Below are 25,380 nucleotides of genomic sequence, written 5' to 3' on the forward strand. Positions count from 1 at the left end.
AAGGATTTCATTGTGTAAGAACTAGAGATAAAGGAAGATTTGACCCAAATTTTCCAAAAATTTCAGGCTTGACCAAAATCCAAAACCTTTGGGGTTTGTTGCCCACAAATAACTATGATACTCTGGGGTCTGAAAAGTAACATATTATAATAAGCGTAAACCCAGGAAGGTGCAGAAATATTATTCTCATTATATGGGAAATATCTTGATCGATTGAACCAAATTATTAATCCTAAACAGAAATGGATGAATTTATCAAGATATTCATGAAATCGTAAGTCTGTTATTTTTCGGGCCAAAACTTTATGCTACAAACCCCAATTTCTATTATTCAGACCCCAGAGTATATTAGGTGGAGGCCCATGGGAAGTGTGGAATAATAATAAACAATTATACTCACCTTCCTTGACCTCTCCTGCTCTTCCTTGTGGTCACTGGGGGACTTTGGCACACTTCGTGTGACTTCTGAGGCCCAATCACAGAGCTCAGTAGTTCCCCTGGACATATGAAATCAGCCATTAGGTCAGAGGAGAGAGTGTCAGACGCCACAAGTGAGCCCAGAAGAGAGGAGGGAAGGCGAGTCTAAGTGTTTATTATCTTTCCAAACTTTCTCTTTCTTGTTATACTCTGGGGTCAGAGATGTGACAAATCCATAGAATATAATAATAGATCTTCCGGTTTATGCTGAACACATTTGACCCCACACAAAAAAAGTATGACGATTCCATTAATATTGAGCAAAACAAATCTCAAAAAGTTCAACCACGTCTAAATAAGATCAATACTTTGGTTCAACCTTTCAAGATATTTGCCCTATAGTTAGAATAATTCATTAATTTTGAGATAGGTTCTACAAAAGTACTGCTTTCTTTTCCTCTGTGTATGAGGGGTACTAAGTGCTCCCCCTATAACACTCCCCTAGGACTATATACCATATATACTCGAGTATAAGCCAAATTTTTCAGCACAGTTTTTGTGCTGGAAAAGCCCCTCTCGGCTTATACTCGAGTCAGCAAAAAAAGGAGGGGAGGGGAGGGGGGTCTATGAATCTCCCATAAAATAGTGGGGAAAAAAAAAGCTTTAAAAAAAATAAAAGTTGTAAATCCCTCCTTTCCCTAAATCAAATCAAATCAAATCCCTAGAATACATGCAAAATTAGAAAATGACTGTGAAACACAAACTCATTAGGTATCCTTGTGTCTGACAGTGCCCAGTCTACTGAATATAGGGGATCTGCAGTGCTCCTGTTCCGTCGGGAAGGGGTTAATAGGAGCACTGCAGATACCCTATATTCAGACAGACTGAATTCCAAGTGGGGAGAAGAAAAACAGTCCTCAAGCTCAGGGAAGGGGCAGACAGACAACCAAAACACCCCCTCCCCTTCCCCAGCACCAAGCAACTACTGCACCCAAAAACTCCATCCATTTTAATATTTGAAATTTTCCAGTAGCTGCTGCATTTCCCCCCATCGGCTTATACTCGAGTCAATAAGTTTTCCCAGTTTTTTGTGGTAAAATTAGGGGCCTCGGCTTATATTCGGGTCGGCTTATACTCGAGTATATACGGTACATTATCTGGCATCTACAATAAGGACACTTATTATATTGTAAGGACTTTGAGTCAGGTGATCTCAGCAGCAATGGTGATTGGTTAACAGAGTAGATAACCTCTGCCTAATTGTCCTGCTCAGTTTAATGCCACGCAAACCAGTCTTATTCTGGGAACAGTATTATGCAAATTCTTAGAAATTAGACAATGGGTATTTTATTTTGACTTTTAATGTACTAGATTGTGAGAAACTTTTCTCCTCCGAGTCCTTAATGTTAACAGAAGATGTTATTTTGCTTAGTTTGCCAGTCCAACATCTTGTAACGGACACTGACAACTGCTTGCGCTGACTACAGTTGTCACTGTCTTTCCACCCCTTCATATAGCAGCTCAATTATAGTTTATCACCAAGCAGCCAGCAACAACAAAAAAGAAGCTTAGGTGCTAGTAAGTGCAGAGCCTTCAACATTTAAAGGGGTTATTCCGGGACTTTTTAAAAATTTTATTCTTGACCCAGTTTCTTTTTTTTCAGAATCTTAGGTTTCTGTGCTGGTTCCTACTAACTTCCGGAACTAGAGCTGCTCTGCCTTCTTGCTCCTCTCCATGTTCACAGGTAATATGCAGGGTTCAACTCTGCACCCGGTATCCATCTGGCGCGGATTCATAAATCTCTGGACGAAAAATCATGTTTGCAGCAAAAAGTTAAAAATAATGGAAATCCAAAGGACCCCATTATAGTCAATAGTCAGGTTTCCTTCGCCTCCATTCTTGTCCGCTGTTTTTGCAGTTTTTTCACATCCACGTCAGATTTCCTTTCTTTTAGTCCGTCAGAGATCCAGAAGAATGGAAATCTGGCGTGGATGTGAACCATGCTTGTTATAGTAAGGTCAGCCCCCATAGTAAAGGTAATACCAGTGAACATGGAGAAAAGGGAGGTGTCGGGTACTGGTTCTGATCGGGTGACCCAGAGTCAAATCCAGCCTAGAAATCTGAGGTTCTGAACCTGGGTTGGAAATAAGTTTAAAAAAAAGTTCCCAGATATTGTAAAAGATCAGAAAAACATGGCTACTTTCTTCAAAAGCAGAAAGATGTTGGTTCACCCACAGGTATACAAGCACAAAGCTCTCCTGAATATCAGGCTATGTGTACACTGGGCATTTGGCTATCAGCCTATACATAAGCTACATCCATACATCTCCATTCATAGTGTACTTCTGGCCTTCATTGAGTGGATATGCCTATATCAGTACATAGAATGGTTGACTACAAAGAAAAATATACTCCACAATATCATTTTATTCTTTTTTCTTTCAACAATTGGAGTCAATGGCTGATCTATCCCACTGGATGCGGATACAGCGATATACGGTGGAACCTTCCACTGTTCTCGGCATATACTTGTGACTACAATGTGTACATTGCCTACAGGCTCTGTTCTTCTACAGCAGTGATTTTCAACCAGTGTGCCGCGGCACACTGGTGTGCCGTGACACATGGTCGGGTGTGCCGCGGGGAAAGTTCCCCAGACGCATGCCAAGATTGGCACGGGAGACCTATTTTGCTGGCACAGCAGCCAGTCCCCGTGTAAATGTAGACGGAGCGTCCCTTCACTGCTCTGCTAGCTAGAGCTGAGGTGTAGGACACGCCCCCTTCTCTCCCTGCCCACCAATCAGAGGTGAGCCTCTCACTGCACAGGATAAGGGACCTGCTGCTACACGTGAGGAGGAGCTCCTGCCGTCTGCAGCCCTGAATAGGAGAGGAAGCAAAGTGAAAGTAAAAACACCAGGTACGTGTGTGTTACTGACTATTCTTGTCAGGCATTTGGGGTTATTACTTTAGTTTTAGTAACTCCATGTGCCTCACATTAATAGCAATTAACCCCATCATATCCCTCATATTAACCCCTGTGTGGCTCACATAAGAGTTAATAACATGTGTGACATATAGGGGTACTATATAATGAAGATATTTACTTAATTATCACCTCCATATGTCTCACATATCAGTATCCCTTATGTAAAGCACACAGGGGGTAAATGTGAGGGACAGGATGGGGTTCACTGCTATTAATATGAGGCACATTGAGTTGTAACCTGTAATATACAAGACCAGACTTTTTATACACAACTGTGGATAAAGTACAGACCTATACATTTCTAAGGACCCATATATACAGCCATTCTTTTTGTGGCTGTGTATCTGGGCCAAATTGAAGAGCTGAAAATTATAGAGCAGGTCCTATATCTGTCCTATACCTACCCTATATCTGTCCTATACCTACCCTATATCTGTCCTATACCTACCCTATATCTGTCCTATATATACCCTATATCTGTCCTATACATACCCTATATCTGTCTGCATTTGTGGCCCTGTCAATTAATTTTTAATGTTTATATCAGTGAAAACCACATGCGTGCCACTTGTATGCAGAAGGCGTAAGGCTGAGGCCCGAAGTTGCATAAACGCAGCGTTTTTGTTGCAGATTTTGCGGCAGTTTATTTCAACCAAAGAATCAACCATTTAGAATCTATATTATTAACTATATGTATAATATGTACTGTTTTAGTGTCATTTTGTGCCATTTTGGTTGGTGGTGTGCCCTGGGATTTTTTAAGTGTAAAAAGTGTGCCGCGGCTCAAAAAAGGTTGAAAATCACTGTTCTACAGTATGTCTACTTAGATACATAAACACTACTATACGGAGGTAGGAGTGCACACAAGACAGCCCACATGTACCCTCGGAGCTGACAATTTTCTTTTAAATGATTTTCATTCATTTTCAAGGAGGTCACAAAGACGAAAACAATAACATATGGTAAGACATAAGCTTTACAGTACATGGCGAGTACATATGACTTAAAGAGGACATTTCACCAACTCCAACTCCTTCCATCCTTTAATAGGCCTCCCTCCACTTACTATGGCGCAGTTGGAATTTCCCCTCTAGCCCCCACCATTCCTGAGGAATAAGTGCTGTTAGTTTCATCAACCAATATGCTAATTAGACTCTCTACTGTCAGGTGGGCGGTCCTTGGCTGGATCAGACAAACAGGGACCACCCACCTGGCAGTAGAGTGCTTAATCAGCGTATTGGGTGCTGTAATTAACAGTACTGATTGCTCGGGAATGGTGGAGGCTACAGAAAAAAATCCAACTGCCCGGGGATCAGTGGAGCGGTGTCTATTAAAGGATGTAAAGAATTGGAGTTGGTGGAGGTGGTGAGAGGTCCTCTTTAAAATAATACCATAGAAGCCAATATACTAAGGAAGAAAAAAAACCAAACCATTCACTTCCATGGATATCGCAGACTAAGTATACTAAGACATATAGATAATGGAATATATACAGTACTTCAATTCTGAGTCCACCCTGTAAACACAAGAAGCCGTGACTGTCAGCGGATACAGGACTACAACCCTCATCGTGCTGCCGCCATACACATGCTCGGAGCACTGCGACTGGAGAACCACAGGTTGCAGTCAGTACATGTATACTGGGATCTGTACATTAATATGTTCTCTATTTTTCCCATTAACTGTTCCATGTGTTAAGTAACTGCGTGCTAACCCTGACCAGGCTTCCCGCTGTACGCCAAATTTGTAACTACGCCTCCCTATGCTCCGACTCAGCTCCCCGCTGCTTCCATGGCACAATTACACTCCAGGTGGGAAGCCAGCTATAAGATAAAGTTTTATCTGAAGTAAATGTAGTCCATGGCCTGCCGTAACCTCCGGATTGTTCTCCCTACAGCTCCCGCAGAGTCCTAATCCCATTCCTGCTGCTTTTTTTCCACACCATAAGGAAGCTCCCCTCTGTTCCCATTCCGTCTAGATAGTCTGGTTTCCATGGTTACTTACAATAGTAAAGTTCATGACTTTGAGGATCCAGATGGTCATGGCGAGGTTCACCAGGATGAGTATCATGAGGAGCAGAACGAAGAAATACAGGCATCGCTTCCTCCAGCCGTATATCCCCACCTTGTATACATGGGGTCCTTCGGTGCTGGAGAGCGTACTCCTGTGAGCATACTGTTCCTGAGGCATCTGTAACAGAAGCACACACAGAGTGAGACACATTGTGAAACCTCCGCTCCGTGTCCCTGGCATTACCACAATGCATTGCAAACACCGTACAAAGGAGGACTGCTCCCAGGCGCATTTTACAGCAGTATCTTATTCAATATGTAATGGCTTCTCGGCAGGTTATATTTAACTCTGGAAATATACAACCAAATCGCATTGTCATAGCAGCGGTCTGACGGCTCGGCGGCCGCTTACCAGCATCCCACCATTATTAAAATCAATCTGAGCATAATAAACTTGACACATGTTGGGCACAGATAAAGCATAGCTGGATTTGTCATTTGGCTTTGAGGTTCTAAGGTGACATACACACGACCGTAGGGTTCCAACCTTCAGAGGTCCAAAAGAGGGACAACATCTGCGCTGTGGCAAATTAGATTTAGTATAAAGCTCCTTTAGCGGTCTTGAGAGGATATAATGCCTCTATAATGCCTGCACACAGTATTATCATCCCTTATAACTCCATACAGTATAATGTTCCCCACGTGACCCTCACACAGTATAACATCCCCCTTTTGGCTCCTACAGTATATTGTCCCCTCCTTGTGGTCCCAGCACAGTATAATGCTCCCTCATCGTAGCCACCACACTATATTCCCCTTTATTGTGACCCCCACACAGTATAAGCTTCCTTCATTGTGGCCACCACACTATAATCCTCCTTATTGTGGCCCCCATATTGTAATGCCCCATTCTTGTGGTCTCCACAACCCTCATTGTTGCCCTCACATTATAACGCCCCCTTTGTGCTTCCTCCGCACAGTAATTTCCCTAAATGTGGTCCCCAAACTGTTATGTCCCCTTGTTGCAAACCACATTAACATGCACAAAAAAAAAAAAAAACCTGAATAACCTGGTGCACACATCTATGACTGGGGGCACATGTATATGACTAGGTGCACACACCAATGACTAGGGGCTTAAATCTATCACTGGGGGTGCACATCTACGACTACAGGCCAAAATCTATGACTGGGGACACATAGATATGACTAGAGGCTCACATCTATGACTGGGGGCACACATCTATGACTGGGGGCACCTATATATGACTAGGTTCATACACCTATGACTAGGGGCTCACATCTATGACTAGGGGCTCACACCTATGACTGGGGGCACACATCTATGACTGGGGGCACCTACATATGACTAGGTGCATACACCTATGACTAGGGGCTCACATCTATGACTGGGTGCACACACCTATGACTAGGAGCTCATATCTTTGAATGGGGATCCACATCAATGACTGGGGGTGCACATCTATGACTAGAGGCCAATATCTATGACTGGTGGCACACATATATGAGTAGGGGCTCACATCTATGACTGGTGGCACACATATATGAGTAGGGGCTCACATCTATGACTGGTGGCACACATATATGAGTAGGGGCTCACATCTATGACTGGGGGCACACATTTGTTTGTATAGGTCTACCCTAAATTATATTCACATGGAGGACAACTTTAGTCTCAATGGGGCCTCACAACTATGACTGGGTGTACACACATGACTCGATGCACACATCTATGACCAGGGGCTCCTAACCATGACTGTGGACCCACGTCTATGACTAGTAGTTCCTATCTATGACTATGGACCCACGTCTATGACTAGGGGCTCACACTATTACTGAGGCACACATCTATGACTAGGGGCTCCTATCTATGACTGTGGACCCACATCTATGACTAGTAGTTCCTATCTATGACTCTGGATCCACGTCTATGACTTGGGGCTCACACTATTACTGAGGCACACATCTATGACTATGATCTGTTAACACTTTAAGCCACATTTCGCTCAGGACACACCGCTGGTCAGTCTTAGTACATAACTATTTTCAGGCGTTTCTTCTGTGTCCATGGAAACTGCCTGCTGGATGGACAAGGAGCATTATTTTGGAACCTGTCAACCCTCGAAAATTTCCTTTATCATCCGACGTCTTCGGTAATTACCAGGGACTGTGTTCCTAGATACTATCTAATTACTATGCCGGGGCCAGAATTCTCCGGGAAGGAGCACACAACTAGTCTTCGATATATCTAATGAATTTAAGATATTTTCTCTGAACTTGCTTCTTCAAAATCTCTTGAGAAAATACTCCTCTAGATTTTGTACCTCGTTCTGCCTTCAAGAACAGTTTGAGGCTTCAACAGATGCATTTACAGAAGTTTTACAGGAATACAAAAACATAGCTGCTTTCTTTCATTGCAATGAAGCGGAGCGGCAATACCAGACACAGCCTATAGACAAGTGTGGCGCTTATTTTTTAATTTAATATTCTTTTTAATATATGTGGCTGTTTATGTGAAAAGGGCCCACATTGTCGATATGGAGTTCTTGGTATCATTGTAACGGTTATAGTGTAACATTGTCCGAAACAGCAAAAAAATTTTTATTGAAAGCACAATTGACATATTTTTAAATAAAATTTTTGCATAAAACAAAATTGTGATTTTTTTACCCAAATATGTTTTGGACTATTTTCTCTATAATTAGTATCGACGATCTGGGCCCTTTTCACGTAAACAGCCACATATAGTGTCTTAGCGCTCTATACTTTGATTGGGAACAATGAGGGAAGGATAATCAACTATGGAAAGTCACAGATAAACCATAAATCTCTGGAGCAATGGAAAGACACAGATAATGTTGCAGAAAGTTACCACAGGGAGGCAAAGAAGGACCACAGTTTCCCTCCATCTTGCAATATAGACTGGATGCTACACATCAGAACTAACTTCACCCCATACCTCCCAACTGTCCCTGATTCTGTGACACAGTCCCGGATTGTGGGTCCTGTCCCGCCGTTTCGGTATCAACTCATCTGCTCCCGAGGACTCAGATGATTTGAATGCAATGGTGAATGAAGCCCCTTGTGCTCAGGCCCCAGGGGCTGTAGTTGCGATGTGATGACGTAACTCACATAGCTCCTGCAGCTCCCAGTAAATTCCGTTACTGAGACTGCAAACAGAGCGGCAGGGGAGCAAGGAGAGGTGAGTATCAGTGTTTTTTATGTTAAACTTTGAGGGACAATTTGAAGGGGAACATGATGAAGGGGACAGATGAAGGGGGGCAGATGGAGGAGGACATTAAATGTGTTGTAGGTGAAGGGGGGCAGAGATGGAAAGGCAACATTAAACTGGGGGCAGATGAAGAAGGGACATTAAATGGGGGCAGATTATTAATTATTAGAATTAAAGGGTTTATCAACCTCTTTAACATTGATGGCCCTTATGATAGGGCAACAATATTGAATCTGCAGGGGTCACACAGTGAGATCAGCTGTTATGGGACAGGACTGCGACCCATAAAGTTAAAGAGGACCTTTCATGTCGTCGGGGCACATGCGGAATAATACACCACTAGAAAGCAGATAGTGTGCTGAATTCAGCGCACTGTCAGCCTTCCCTTTCTGTGCCACCGCTGAAGAGCTATCAGGGACATTACTGTAGCTCTTCAGTGTCAGCAGGGCGTTTCTGACAGTCAGTCCAGAACGCCCCTCCTCACAGTAGCGTCTATTGCGCTGTACTGTGAGAGGAGGCGTTCCTCGCCGCCAGTAATGATGCTGAGCGGTGAGGAACGCCTCCGCTACTCCTGACAATACTCGTCCAACTATAGCCAGCTGACAGCTACTGAGCTCTGGAGACTGTAAAGGGAGTCTGCCACCAGAACTTCATATACCAACCCTGCCCTGCAGATAGATGGGTTAGAGTCACCTGAATCAAATGGTGTTTTCCCCTTGTGAATTGGTGACTTCATGCCAAGATATCAATGTTTTGGTCAATATGCAAATGAGCTCGTTGGAACAACAAGGGTATTTTCATTGCTTCAAAGGGGTAACAGTCATGAACTTGGTCCTCCAGATTAACAAAAATCACAATATTCCTAGGGGGACAGCACTCTTCGATTCAGGTGAACCTAACCTATCTATGTCGGGCCCGGATTAATATGCCGAGTTCTTTAGAGGGACAAGCTCAAAATCGTATCATATCAATTCTATCATTCCAGCAGCCATGACATACTGCACATTATTTGCTTGTCCCTTTTCAGATATTCCTGTGCCCCATGACACTAGAGATGCCGTAATGCACCTATAATACTGCTCCATTAACACTGCCCAAAATACTACACCAATAATATTGTAGTACCTCCATAGTAGTGCCAGTCATAAGACTCTGCTCACAATAGTAGTTACATAGTAGTATATAATAGTACCATCGCTTCCATGGGAGTGGGGGAGTTCTTAAAATAGAACAAGCAGCTACTATTGCACCTCCCTCTTATGGTTTATATTAGGCATCAGTTTGTCGGCCAAACCAGCTAAAGGCGGACATCACATATCCTTATATGAGGGAACAATTGGCTTTTCACAAAAAGAGAGTGATAACAGGCATACTAAATCAAGAAGCAATGAGCAGGAAGATTTACCATGACGGAATAGGAGCCAGCAGGAAAACAGACATAAGTGTATGTTCACACAGAGGAGTTTAGTGAGGATTTTTTAGGAGGTATTCTGCCTCACGATCCTCTTCAAGAACACACCCTAATCTGCCTCACATTGCTTTCGGTGGATGGCCGTAATGCATGCTTCTTCATTGTGCAAAAATAGAAGCATCCTGCCGAATGGTGTTTATAGGGCACCTTATTGTCGATTAGCCCCTTTGTAGGAACCTATTCACTCTTGCCATTATGCACCAGAAACCCCAGGCTTAGCCTCAGTTTTCTGCCATTGGTTCCACAGGAACGGTCCAAATTGTAGATTATAATCTACTGTTTGGGAACCGATGTCCTAAGGCCATACATATTAAAACCTTATGGTAAAGGTATACTTCATGTCTTAAGAATGGAGCCCTGGATTTCCACCCAAAACAGTTGCCACATCATCTAGGATTAAAGCCAAATCAGAATATCCCCTGCAATAGGAAGAGAGACCCATCTGCAGATAGTTGTTTTGGGGGTTTTGCCCCTGATCAGGGTTCTGGCTGGCTAAAGGAGTGGCCATAGATGTGGGTCTATCACGATGAACTTATTTCCTAGCACAGCATAAATGGTCTGTATGACTCACAAGAAAACATAGACTGCAAAGACAGTTTCCTTAAAGCAACATTCTTACAAAAATTTTTATTCTCTGGACCATTATGTAAATTGTAGTGATGGTGATCTTCTTAATGCTGACTGTATTTGTTATACTCACCCTTCAGGTCCCCAGTTGTATCATGTGACCTACAATCTGATTCTTCAATGGACAAGCTTTGTATGTGTGAACAGGAAGTCAATGTGTGTCACATGACACAGCTGAGGACCAGAAGGGTGTGTATAACTCAAAAATCAAAATCAGATTACCTTCACTATAACTGGGCAGAGAATAACTTTTTTTGTGGAGTACTTTAATGGGAACACAGTGCCCCTTCTGTCCCATATCTATAGTAGTTATAGACAGACAACTCCACAACTTCGTACCATGCAACGTTACAATTGCTAATGCCATGTGGCCAACTAATACAGTCACACAAAAATGCTGACTGTTGGGTTATCATAGTTGGGGCACCTTGTGTACCATAACGCTACCTCATTTACCTTTATTAAACTCCACCTACTATGCCGTCAAAGCAATTTTACTTTGTGCGACTAAGTGTTGCCATAAACCCCCAGCCCAATTTAGGCCCCTTTACTGATACGGTAGCAGTGATAAGCCAACTTTTAACTATGAATGGGTTAAATTCAGAGCAGAATTCCTTGCTAAAGGGCATTAGAAAGTTTAACACCGATCAATGTCGCTTAGTGTACTGTAGTGTAAGAGAACACAAATTACGGCTATGACCCCGAACATCAGAACATGATGCCCTATGACATGTAAAACCTCAAATCACCCCGGGGAACATCTATTATTACAAGGACAAGATCCTGACTGTAACATCCCAGCATGCAATTCTTTCTGTATAATAAACAATTAAGTATCATCTACATGTTTAATGGCAGGTTCACCAAGTCGGTTATGAAATTCTTATTTCTTAAATTCTGCTTCCTAATGTCATGACAACACTCTGTAGTTTTATACAACTTAATAATGCAGAATACAAAGCAGAACTGACTGCTACCCACAGTCAGCAAGAGGCGCGGGTATAAATAAAATACTCCATTGTATTAATAAATAAAGCGGGTACGGACCAGCCTGCACTGCGAAGGCGTACCCATGAGGACAACTGGAATTGTGCGCTACAACAATATAAGCACAGTATAATGTCATAAAACCTATTTGCAGACAGCTCCTTGCTGCCTAATGTGCACTATTAAAATGCCAAAATATTTTACTTAAAGGGGTGGTCTATAGTAAAGCCAGTCCCCATAGCACAGGTGAGATCAGGGAAAGAGCCCTGATTCCAATCACATCCTGAGAATCCACTGTATCAAGTCAGCTAGTCTTAACCCCTAGTAGTGAGTCACCAGATTCCGGCTCCACAAATAGGGTAGGGTCACCTGAATCAGTGCTCTCCCCTTGTAAATCGCTTGTAAATCTTTATCCTACTAATATTATAAGTGTGAAAGTTTGGATGTTTGTGAGTTTGGATGTTTGTTCCTCAATCACGCTAAAACGCCTGGACGGATTTGCGTGCAATTTTCCACAAACATAGTTTTCCCTTAGGATTGAGTCGCAGGCTAATTTTGGTGCCACTAAACAACATGGCTTCCTAGCAGGAGACTCACAAAAGCAGGACTCCTAGCCCCAGCTATAGACTCACACACACTGCCTGGCATTTCCTGCCTCAACCTGCCTGCACACTCCTTACTGTCACCTCAGGAGTAGCCCTCACTCTACTCACTCACATTTACATATAGCTTTCCACTATATAACACATCCGACATACACAATACAACACATCACATTGTCTGACACAATACAACACATCACATTGTCTGTATCACGACATACACAATACAACACATCACATTGTCTGACACAATACAACACATCACATTGTCTGACACAATACAACACATCACATTGTCTGACACAATACAACACATCACATTGTCTGTATCACGACATACACAATACAACACATCACATTGTCTGACAGAATACAACACATCACATTGTCTGACACAATACAACACATCACATTGTCTGTATCACGACATACACAATACAACACATCACATTGTATCACGACATACACATTACAACACATCACATTGTCTGTATCACGACATACACAATACAACACATCACATTGTCTGTATCACGACATACACAATACAACACATCACATTGTCTGTATCACTAGATACACAATATAACACATCACATCACATTTGCTAGCCCACCAAACTTTTTAAAGCACTTTTACAGTTTCACACGTCTGTGTCCGCCCAATTCTCAAATCACCGCAGACGAAGTCGCGGGTAAAAGCTAGTTGTCAATAAGCAAATGAGCTCTTTAGTGCAATGAGGGTGAGGTCCTTGCTCCAAAGGGCTAAATGGCACACCAACAAAAACTGTGAAATGTCAGCAACAGAGGGCAATGGAAAGCTTTCTCCTATCTAGGTAATACATCCCCCACATCAGCGGAGACGGCCTTTGATCTTACACTGGGCCTTATCCCATCTGCCATTTACAACCTGTCCTTAGTCATGTGATGGCACTGAAGTACTGTACCGCTTGTATACTCATCATCTACCTCAGTAAGGTGAACTTCAGCAGAGAGTGAAATGTCCATGTCCTTCATCGCCTATGGTAAGCTTTTGGGTGATCAGCTGGGGTTGGTGTCTGGGTGTCAGCTTGAGAGAAGAAAGCCGAAAAACGCATCACATTGGCCATAGAGAAGTGTAGTACACTGTGGAATAGTCATGTTGTCCCCGTCCCAATGCTGGCAAGGAGTTGGAGGTGCCTATTATCTATGTATTTAGCAATTTAACCATCCCATATCAATCTATTTTTCTAACCTTCTCAACTGTATCCATCTATCCATCCTTCTAATATCCTATATCTATCCCATAACTCTATCTATCTATCTATCTATCTATCTATCTATCTATCTATCTATCTATCTATCTATCTATCCATCTATCCCATAACTCTATCTATCTATCTATCTATCTATCTATCTATCTATCTATCTATCTAACATCCCATATCTATCCCATAACTCACTCTATCTATCTATCTATCTATCTATCTATCTATCTATCCATCCCATAACTCTATCTATCTACAGTATCTATCTATCTATCTATCTATCTATCTATCTCCTATCTATCTATCTATCTATCTATCTATCTATCTATCTATCTATCTATCTACCCATGGAAGTATTGCAAAAACACATAACCTCTGTGTAGATGTGTCCCTGGTAGCTTTCCTACTCCGTGCCCTGATGCCATAAGGCGGTATTATTTATCCCAGGGGCACCATGACTGAACAGAGTATCTAGACAAATAAGCAGAAATGTAACGTCCATGGTATTGATCGGGCTACACGCTGAATGATGATGTTTGCTCCGTGCACTTGTGTGGTTGTGTTCAGCACTTTCTATTCATTTTTCTGTTTTACTCATACGCTGTCGCTACAACCCCATTCATATGGATGGAGATGTTTTTCAATCACTAAAATGTTTGCATCGAATCTGCCGCGTGTGAATATGCAACAATTCCCAGTACACTTATCAGTTCAGTAGTGATGTGAGTGGTTTTATATCACCGTAAAGCTATTGTAATAATTCGCCAAACAATACATGTTTACTATCTGATTATTGTTAAAAACACGCATTATAATTCAATAATTCACATCGGAATAATAACCATTTTGTGTAAATGGGCTTTTAGTAATGTATTTGTATTGTAATGTACGTGCGGCGGCGTCTTCTAACCATGCAGATGCGGCTGTAAAATGTACACAAAATGCACATTTACCTGAGCAATGCCCGAGAGGATTGGGGTTTATTCACATGTCGCAGTTTTTGTCACCATATAAATTTGCGTAAATTCTGATAAATGTCTCTAATCCTAGTGAAGGCTTTTTATAAAAGCAACTGACCTCAGCATTTTATAGATCTAGACCAGGGGTGCTCACACTTTGTCAGCGTGTGAGCTACTTTATAACATGACCAAGTCAAAAGATCTACGACCCATTTCTTGTGGGCGGGGCCGGGCCTGTGGGCGGGGCGTGCCTGTGGGTGGGGTGGGCGTGTCTGTGGGCTGGGCCAGGCGGAGCATGAGAGCAGGAGACAGCGGCGTTCTGTGGCCGCCCAGGGATCCCTGCTGTGGCAGCCCCACCTGCCAGTGTCCGTAGATGACTCTCAGCCTGTGCTGTGAACAAGCAGCACCCCGACCCCCTCCAACCCTAAGAGCGGCCTACAAGTGTCCGGAGTGCTTGTTCACAGCGCAGGCTGAGAGTCGACTCTCATCCTGCACTGTGAACAAGCAGACACCGGGGATCCCTGGCTGCATCCCGCGATCGACCCATACGTCCATTGCGATCGACCGGTAGATCACGATCAACGTATTGGGCACCCCTGATCTAGACAAATATGTTGTACATTTGCTACTAATAAACTGAGCCTTCATGCTGTAGTTTTGGTGTGTGTTTTCTGTGATTATCATTCAATTGAGGCAACTGTTTGTGTTTTTAATGGCAACACCACAGAGTTTTACAATGATTTTTGCAAAGTTGTGCCAAAACCACAGTGTGAATACCGCCCATAAGCTATAACCATACCACAATATTGTAATGTCTTAGGGTACACATACAAAAAAAACAGGCAAATAGGTTCTCCTTGATGGAAAAAAAGGAACACTTGCTATAATGCCATCTTTTGGTAGCTCCCTATACATCAATGCCTGATTCTCTATGAAAACTAGTGACATGACCTGGGATTGAAGTCAAACCAGAATATCTCCTCCAACATGACAAGAGACCCATCCATAGGCAGCTGTTTCTGGGTTACTGCACCACATTAGAAGCAGGGTACTGGTATGGCCTGGTGAGAGGCCATACAAGAGGGTCAGAAGGGGTACTATGTCTACTTTTGGAAGAGATATTCTGATTTGACTTTAATCCCTAGCAATGTCACTAGGTTTCTTAGAAATTGATACATTGATCTATAGTTCTATATATAGAACTATATAAGGACTTATTTGCATATTCTTTCCCAGAATTTCTAGCAGAGCATGAAGAATTTTTGCAAATAAATGCACACAGTCAAAAATATGCTTATTGAATCTCTTATTTACATATCACTGCCAAACTGTATCAGAATATCCAAACTGATACCATAAAATAGTAATATAAAATGCAATGTAAAGCAATAAAATGCAGTTATGAACTAGGCGCAGACATTCTGGGGACCAGAGTAAGGCCCTATGTACATGACCATAGGTGTTTTCAGTATATTGCCTCCAGTTACGGATACGCAATTGTGGATAGTACATGGACCCATTCATTTCTATAACCCCACACACACGTCCAAAGTTTTTACAGATCAATCCCCGGGCCGTAGAAATCATCTGTAAAATATTGAGCAGGTCCTATTCCTGTCCATACTTGTGATACAGAAATACTCATACAAGTATATGGGATTATGGAAGTCTTTTTGAGGGTCCATGATCAAGTTGGGGGGTTGAAGAGATCCAAAAATAGGAACCTGGGATTTATGTCATTCAGTTCAGACCGCAGGTTTCTTCACCCATAGTTTGAGATGTTTGAAAAGCGCAGTCCAGACCCCCAAACCTACCCAAAGACAATCTGTTTATCCTGGACATTCCCTTTAAGCTGCTCACTCAGATTACTACAGAGTGACGCTGGATATTCCCCTTACCTCTCAATATCCGGACATAAACAAGCCCCTCGCCACCAACATAGCAGGGAGAGAAGTGTCTCCCCGGACTTCTGTGTACCCAGTCAGCCAGGCCTCGGCTCAGATGCCTGCACTGTCTCTGTCTCACATTTTCCAGTCACAAACTTGCAGCCAAAACCCTGCCCAGCCCCTAAGAATTTCCTGGACTGCTCTCTACCTCATCTCTATTGAAGCCTTGCGGCCTGACTATTACATGGATACACTGCCAGGATCTGAGCGGCTCCCGCTCACTGAAATAAAGTGGGGAACACATGTTTTACATTACTGGGCTTCCTCTTCTTCCTCCTGAATACCCCCAGGGCCTGAGATAATGATACTTAACATAGAAATAAACAGACCAGAAACAAAAGCAGAGCATTGCGTCAGGCAGTGCGCCCCGGCAAGTCGCATTATGAAAGGATATCTGCTCCCTGACTATAATACAATTACAGGGAAATATTGGTCACGTCTCATGTGCTTTTATTTAGTGCTGCTTGTATAGCACCAACATATTCTGCAGAGCAGTACACAGTTTAGCACCATCACATGAGTCTAATCGTACTCACAGATCACCTTCATAGGTTGCCAGTTACCTATTATACAGACTCTATACCAGGGGTCCTCAAACTGCGGCCCGAGGGCCACATGCGGCCCGCCAAGCACTTCTGTCTGGCCCCGCCGACAACGCCGGCAGGCGTGCATTTATCATGAAGCTCCTGGGGAGCTCGGGCCAGGCCATGGAGCGCACTTCACTGTACCTATTGGAGGGCACCGCTCCCGATGTCTGTGCGACCTGCTCTGCCTCCGGCCCACTGTTTAAAAAGTTTGAGGACCCCTGCTCTATACAGATGTCACCCCCGATTCTTACAAAGGACCCCAGGCAAGTAAATGTGGAACACTAAACCACAGCATGATCTTATGGACTGATGGTTACGTGTCCTAAACCTAGGGACTATCATGTTATTACTCAGTATTTGTGGGTACTTGGGGGGTATTATAATTTGCATAGGCACTAATGGGGTATTATAATGTGCTGGCACTAAGGGGGCATTATACTGTGTAAGGCTAATGGGTAAACTGTGTGGGTAGCCATTTAGAGGGTATTATAATGTATGTATGCACTACGGCAAGATTATACTGTGTGGGTGGGAACTCGGGGTGTTATACTATATGAGGGCACTAATGGAGCATCATACTACGTGGTGGCACTAATGGGTCATTATACTGTGCAAGACCACTAGTCAGTGTTTATACTGTGTGTGGGGCACTATGGGGATATTATACTGTGTGGCGCAGTATGAGACATCATACTGTGTGGGGGGCACTAATGGGGCATTATATTATATGAGGCCACGCATGTGGCATTATATTATGTGTGGGGCACTATGGAGATATTATACTGTGTGAGCCCACTAATAGGGTATTACATTGTGTGTGGGGCACTATGGGGGCATTACACAATGTGGGAGCACTATGAGGAATGCAACTTTGAGAGAGCACTAATGGGGCATTATATTTTGTGGGGACACTGTACTGTGTGAGGGACACTAAGGAGGCTTCATCGCTGTATCTTACACAGAAGACGGTACAATTAGGCCTCATGCACATGACCGAGAGTGCAGGCCGAGGCTCGTGCCTTTTCCGATGATTATAGAGCAAGTTGTAGAGCAGGGGGTATCACTCGGGCGATGTCATTCAAATGCATTCCGCTATGAATTTGGCCCCCTCCTGGCTTACATATGTCCATGTAGCCTTACAGTATGGGGAACAAATGGACTAAGTGGAATGAAGTGAGGTTAAAGAGGGCATGGGCAGGACAATAACTTATGTAACTCTGTCACAGCGTGCCACATGGTTTGTCCCTATTTTATAAAGTATATATATAAAGTTTTCTAACAAAAAGTCTCAGTGTTACCGATAGTAACTTCCTCGGGAAAAGTGAAAGCTGTAACCTGGTTACTATGGGAAACATTGTCACTGCTAGAACCATTTTTTGTGCCTTTGTACCAATAGCAACCAAAAACACACTGCACCAGAAAAATAAAACATGGACATTGATTGGTTGCTATGGTCAACAAGGACACGTTTTTCTCAGCAACAGTCTTGAGACGTGAGGCTGGAGATGTTCGTCGCTGAACGCAGTGGTCTGTAATGCAAGGTTGTTTATCGTCGGAATCAGCGAGGCGTTGCTGGGCAATTAAGAAGTGGCGCTGTCACCTGTCTGATCTTCTGTACTTTGCCGCTCATTACATGCAGGGGGGTGGTAAAGGGGGGGTGCTTTTTGGCTGCTTGACTTCTTGAGGTCTCTTTCCGTCCTTCAAGGGAAGCCGCTTTTATTCTATAGTGTGTTACGTTGTATCCAGGTTTTATCATCTTATCTCTCCTTAATGAATGGCAGACTCTTTCTTAAAGTGACATTATGAAATGAATATAAATGGGAGCGGATGCCCTTTAAAAGTGCCCAGAACCTCTCTGTCATCATTAAATTTTGATATACAGAGTTACAATCTTATTTTTAGCAAGTAAAAAGATCCTCCAGTTTGATGGAGGGAAAATGAACTCTCCCAGAATGCACTGCAACACAGATCGCTGCATTACAGGCGCTCAGCAAAACTCTTATGGGTTCAACTTTTATAGGGATTTCTGCAGCTTAGTCTAATTTATGTGAATGGTCTATCTGCAATATAATGAAAAGACTGCAGTGTTCAAAAAACCCTTTGAAGCACAAGCCCCACATGGCGTAAATGCTGTGGATTGTCTGCAGCAGAAACACCGCAGCCAGGGGCGTAACTACCGTAGAGGCAGCAGAAGCAGCTGCACAGGGCCCGGCCCATTAGGGGGCCCGGTGACAGCCGCTTCTGCTACGTTTTTTTTTTTTTTTTTTAACGGGCCCTATTTACTTGCCGATCCTGGCTGGGCCGGGATCGGTAAGTGACACCACGGGCCCCACAAAGACTATCATTATACTCGGGGGTCTTTTCAGGCCTAGTTGTCTGACCTAGCCTCAGGCCTAGTTGTCTGACGTCACATGATCCCGGCCTGCGTCCCGGGTCATGTGACGTCCGACTTCATTAAAGAAGAACGAGAGCAGCCGCCGACAGCATAGGAGCTGGGGACAGGTAAGCAACAGTGGGTTTTTTTTTTGTTATTATTCCCCCAGGTCTCCGATTATTATACTCTGGAGTCTGTAAGGACCCCTGAGTATAATAATTGTTTATGGGTGTCCACAGTGGGACATAATACTGTGTGAAGGGGCCACTAAGGGACATAATACTGTGTGCAGGGGCCACTAAGGGACATAATACTGTGTGCAGGGGCCACTAAGGGACATAATACTGTGTGCAGGGGCCACTAAGGGACATAATACTGTGTGAAGGGGCCACTAAGGGACATAATACTGTGTGAAGGGGCCACTAAGGGAGATAATATTGGGAGGCTTTTTTCCCTATTGCTTTCAATATGAGACGCGCGTGGTCAATGGGGAGCGTTCGTATGCCGGCACCGATTCAAGTCAATGGGAGCTGGTTTTTACGCGCTCATTCTGAATTACTTTTACGTTCAAAATGAGCGGAGCGTATACTATGTGTGAAGGCTCCCTAAGGGTGAGGGGAAGCTCTAACTCTTTCTCTTTCTAAACTCTAACTCTTTCCCTCTCAAGCCCCAGATGGTTAAACCCTACAATTAAAATTACATAATTAAGAATCAAGAATAAAACACAATACAATATCAGATACAGGACAAACTTCAAGATAAGAGCGCCTATGTGCAGATCCTGCTATAGAAAACAGAATACCCCGGTTAGTAGTGCCCTACTGGGACACTACATATGTTAGATGTTAAAGGGTATGCACACAAAAATCTCATAAAGACATGGTAAAAAAATATTGACTTCCCTTTTCAAAAACAACCTTTGATCATTTCTAAGTGATTACTTTCAACACGCTACATCAATGATATTCAGGAAGCTAGATAACAAGAATCAGAAAAATGTGGAGTCCATATGTTTAAGTACCACTATGTGAATCTCTGTATGATTCGCTGAGGTTTATGAGACTGCAAACAATTCTGTAGTGATGACATCATAATGCCAATCTATGCAGTCTTACTGCTTCATACCACATTGCCTACAGGGAAATGGGAATAGCAGTCCTCTGGGGCTGTACCTAGAGGGCAGGGGCTGGCCTTACAACACATCTAATCACCAATATGCCCCAATTTCAATGATTTTTACCCTGTTTTCTGGCATTGAATTCCCTGTGGGGGGGGGGGGGTGGTGGTGGAAAAGCAAACCTGCCTAAACTGGCTTACCCTCCTATCTCCGGGTGCCACATGGCACAATGCAGAAGTCCTAGTCAGTCCATGGAGAAATAGAGGAGTCAGAGGTTCGGCCTACTGACTCCACAGTTCTGTTTGCAAAGATAAAAAAAACCTTTTCGACACCCATTATGGAAACTATAATAATGACCCTATGATTGTTACCCAGCTTTTCCATAGAAAACTAAGAAATAGAGAAAGGCAGATTATATTATCTTGGTAATGATATTTTTTATATTAGGATGAACCGGTCTTTAAATTGTTTTCAGAAAACACAAAAACATAATGTAATTTACTACAGTACAGCCAAATCAAAGCGTTCACCAGAATAAAAAAAAATCTCATTATATAAGAAATATGCATGACCTACCTGAACTGTATACAAGCATTATCATAACATAAAAGTGCTGTCTAATATTGGGTTCGGCTTCCATTACAGCTGCTTGGGTTTGCAGCGGGAAATGAGATGGAAATCAGGATAATAAAGTTAATTATAAAATTTGCAAACAGTATTGTTTTAACGGTAAATTTGATATCTTCAGCTTAGTTTGGGCTTAGCGGACACAATACTGTGCTGATATCTGCATTAACTCGTAGATTAAACCCCTAGAATAAACCCCTACTGTGCATAGATAAGACAAACAAAGCCCCTAAGACATCAAAGATGTTTTTTTGTCTCATCTACTGTTGTCAGTGAATTTACTCCAGGATGCTTTTTGTTTCATGTAGATGATGAATTACCAACCACTCGTCTCCGAGCAATCGGATGGAGTTTAGACGCTGCCCAGGACATGAATACTGATGCACAGGGCACAACCTGTAGCCCCTCCTGAGTCTTTTCCTGTGACCTCCCTCTTGGGCTCCCCAATATCCTGGGAATGCCCTGTATTTAGCTTATGATGCTGTAGATGTGGTAGGTTCCTTATAAAATACATTTAAGGTTAGCAGTATATTTGCCAGAGACAACTGTCTAAAGGGATCCTATCATTAAAACTCAATTTTTTGTCCCTAACACATAGGAATAGCCTTAAAAAAGGCCTAGAGAGGCCTAGAAGTTTGACTGCCAGCGCCAGAAGAAGACGCAAAGAGAGCCCGTTCCTGAAGAAGATGGAGGCAGCGCTGGAGAGTTCTCTCTGAGCATTGGGGACGCCCCCAGTGCTGTTTGAGTGCTGGGGACTGCCCCCAGTGCTGCGAGAGAACTCATTTGCATATAGACGGAAAACGGGATTTATACTGAATGGCGGTGCGGAGAAGACTTCTAAAGGTAGGAGAAGTATAGCCTTTCTATTCCTACATGTTAGGGACAAAAAATTGAGTTTTAATGATAGGATCCTTTTAAGGTGGGTGCTAATCTTTTAGGATTGTCCTGAGATTAAAATTCTGTATTTCCTTTGTGTAGATCTTTTTCCTGCCTCCATTCTGACCCTTGTCTTAGTTACTATATTTATATTTTGCCTCTCTTCTTCTGTTGTTTTACTTAGTTCTGTCCTTGTACTTAAAGGGGCTGTCCACTGGGAAAAAAAATATATATTATCAACATTCCTATGGACATGATATAGGTTTTTCCTCAGCAGCCACATTTTACTTCTGAGGTCCTCTCTGAAAGGATGACACTAGTGCTTCATGAGATGCTGTGGTGTCCCATCTGTCAAACAGCTTCTTTTTTCTGCAAGCCCTGCCTCTTAAATATGAAAAAAATATTGTTTTTCTAGTCCCCACCACTCCTGAGCAATCTGTGCTGTTAGTTTTGGTGCCTGATATGCTGACTACACTCACTAATGTCAAGTGGGTGGTGTCATGCAGGAACAGGAAAAAGGGGCGGTTATGAATTCTTACAGCCTCTGATTGGAGTTCTGACTCAAATCACCCACTTGCCATTAGAGAGTCTAGTTAGCATATCAGGCACCAAAACTAACAGCACTGATTGTTGGGGAATGGTGTGGGCTAGACAAGAAATTCCAACTGTGCTGGAGTCTTGTAAATTATTAAAGCGCTTGAGTTGGTGGAAGTGGAGAAATGTCCTCTTAAGGGGCATGGCTGACAGTCTACTGGGGCACAGCTAGCAGGAGACAGGAAGATGATGATACCAAATCAGCTGAAGTGAAGAATAGCATGACAGTAACAGGCGGAGGTGCTAGTATTTTCCTGTTCGCCTTTTGGAGGGTGGGTCTTGCTGAGAAGTAAGCCTGGGTTCACTTCTGCATCACAGTGCCCATGGTAAATTGCTGGATAAAAAATTCTTGCAAGCCGAGTTCAGTTAAAAAACCCCAGACATGCAACAAATACCCAACGGACCACAGTATCGTCAGTGGGGTCCCTCAGATGCTATTTTTGTCTGTCAGAGAACGGATTCAATTGTGTTTGTTTTTTCATTCTTCCAATGGACCAGAAGAATGGACAATAATATGTAAACCTAGCGTAAATCACATGTTCAGCAAGTTGGATATCATGATGTCATCACAGGAAGCATTGACTTCTTATGTCACAGCGGCTGCAGCACACAGTGCACCACAGATACAAGATGATAGACTATAGACTCCTATAGGTCACAAATGTATGTCATGTCCAGATGTACCTTCTTTCCTTTTTTAAGTGCACAACCCATTTAATCAGATTTTACAATCCAAGGTCTTGAGAAGTGAGAAGTAACACACAATATATTATATAAAACTTTGCTTCTTGAAGTGACAGAGCCTTAGATTGAGAAAGATGTTTGATATCCCTCCAGAATGTATAAGTATATCACCAAGTAGGGACAATACCACATCAGCCGACTCTCCAAAGAACACAAGTCTAAAGAAATGGATTTTTCTTTTATTGTACTGTATTATCCAATTCATTGCTCGTCAACAAAATGGCAGAGAACACATTAAACTGACAAAATCCTCTTCCTTTCCTGCCACAAGTAATTTATAATCATTTTTCATGTAGCAGTGAATATGTAATCTACGATGTCTTTGTCGAGGCAGAAACTAGTGTACGAATAAGAGAACATTAACTTGAGTCTGGAGATGGTCTACCCCGGCAAAGCTCGATCATTTTATGGATGGAACAACACATTTTCACTATGTCATTTTTCTGGGTTCTCAAACTTCAAAGTCCCACTGTTCTCAAAGCTGGATGCTAATGGAATATAGAAGATAAATGGTACGGAGGACTACATGGATGGAATATCTGGTAATAACAGAAGTCAGAATTCGTACATTACAGAAAGTTTAAAATTGAGTTGAGAATATTTGGCATACAATCTTCTAAGCTTTGAGACGTAACTCTATACTTGGGCTGTCAGGATGTGCTGGATATTTCAGTTTCTCCTCACTTGGAGAGCAAAAGTTTGAAGAACAATGTCCTAAAAGGGTCACAAAAACACTGTCCAGGATCTACGTGAGGTTCTAAGTCATGGGGGTCCACCACACTTCTGGTTTAGGATCAATTTCTTATCTTACACAGTGAAACATCTTTGAGACGAACATTCAAAACTGATGGTCTTGTCAAAGAATCTGGTTATTATGGAAAATAGATAATCCAGCACAGAAAATGTGGTCTGGGGAAAGAGGTGTTCTTTTGGACAGGTTTCACTTTTCAATGATCAGATCCTGATGGTCTATCCTTAGGATAGGTCAATAATATAAGATGTGGTGTGAGCATAGTGCCGAGAGCTGTAAGCAGATGGCTCCATAGACTATGTAGTGGCGCTGTCGGGATACTGCTGCTTAGCTCCCATTCAATCCATAGCATAGCATGGTCACTAAATTCTGTACATAGCTTTCTGCTTCTGGATTTGTAGACTCTGCTGAGACCTGCTGATCGTTGGGGGGTGCTTTATACTAGATAAAGATAATATACCAATATCTGACCTTGGATAACTTACCCCTAGTAACCTAGGACAGTGAGAGGTTTAATAACATCCCTGGTGGCCTAGGGCAGTGAAAGGGGCTAACTCCTGGTGAAGAGGACAAATTGGCTATACTGAAGGCTGCAGGTCTCCATTCTCTTGCTCCTCATTGTCACAAAGATACTGCGACAATCACAAAAAAACTTATTTAGACAATCATAGACTGACCCCATAAACAAGATTTTTGCTTTAAAACCCCCTGAACCCAGTTTGGACCCTCTTCTCTCCTTTGCAAGCCTGAAAACTCCAGAAATATCTCCATACATACAAGCCAAACAAAGCTCCTCCTGTTATAAACTGCCTCTTTAGAAGTCGCCAATGTTTGGTTTACCACATCTTTAACACCAGAAGGAAACAGGTCTTCGAGGCCACGATCCATGAATATTAATACGGTAACATATCTGAACCACGGTGCTTCCGTAAATTTCTTAAAGATTACTTCTGCTCTTCATCCATTTGAGATCCAACCAGTCACTTCTGAGAATTGGCTACAGCAGACCGAATTTACATATCGATTTATCTCTCCAGATGATAACAAGCACTACACATCCCTGTACTAGCCCAACAACGTTTTTGAACTGAGCGAAACTACTGTTGTACAGCGTCCATCGAGAAGGCTCTTTTTATATCTTCTCCACAGTGAAATCTGCAGCCGCTTCGCGGGAGATTAAACAGAGCCTGACAGGGTCAAGGGA

General features: G+C 42.8%; 1 protein-coding gene across 4 annotated transcripts in view; it reads right to left on the reverse strand.

The window, feature by feature from the left end:
- Nucleotides 1-25,380, reverse strand: part of SGCD (sarcoglycan delta) — a 514,319-nt gene that overhangs the window by 149,832 nt on the left and 339,107 nt on the right. For 3 of the 4 annotated variants that reach the window (XM_075274918.1, XM_075274919.1, XM_075274920.1), the window contains exon 4: nucleotides 5,408-5,593. In XM_075274918.1, coding sequence (XP_075131019.1) covers nucleotides 5,408-5,593 — 186 coding nt within the window. Of the gene's footprint in view, nucleotides 1-5,407; nucleotides 5,594-16,458; nucleotides 16,575-25,380 lie in introns of those variants that run through there. The other variant, XM_075274922.1, reaches the window with a different exon arrangement.

This window comes from Leptodactylus fuscus, chromosome 5, assembly GCF_031893055.1.
Source record: "Leptodactylus fuscus isolate aLepFus1 chromosome 5, aLepFus1.hap2, whole genome shotgun sequence".
Lineage (NCBI taxonomy): Eukaryota > Metazoa > Chordata > Amphibia > Anura > Leptodactylidae > Leptodactylus > Leptodactylus fuscus.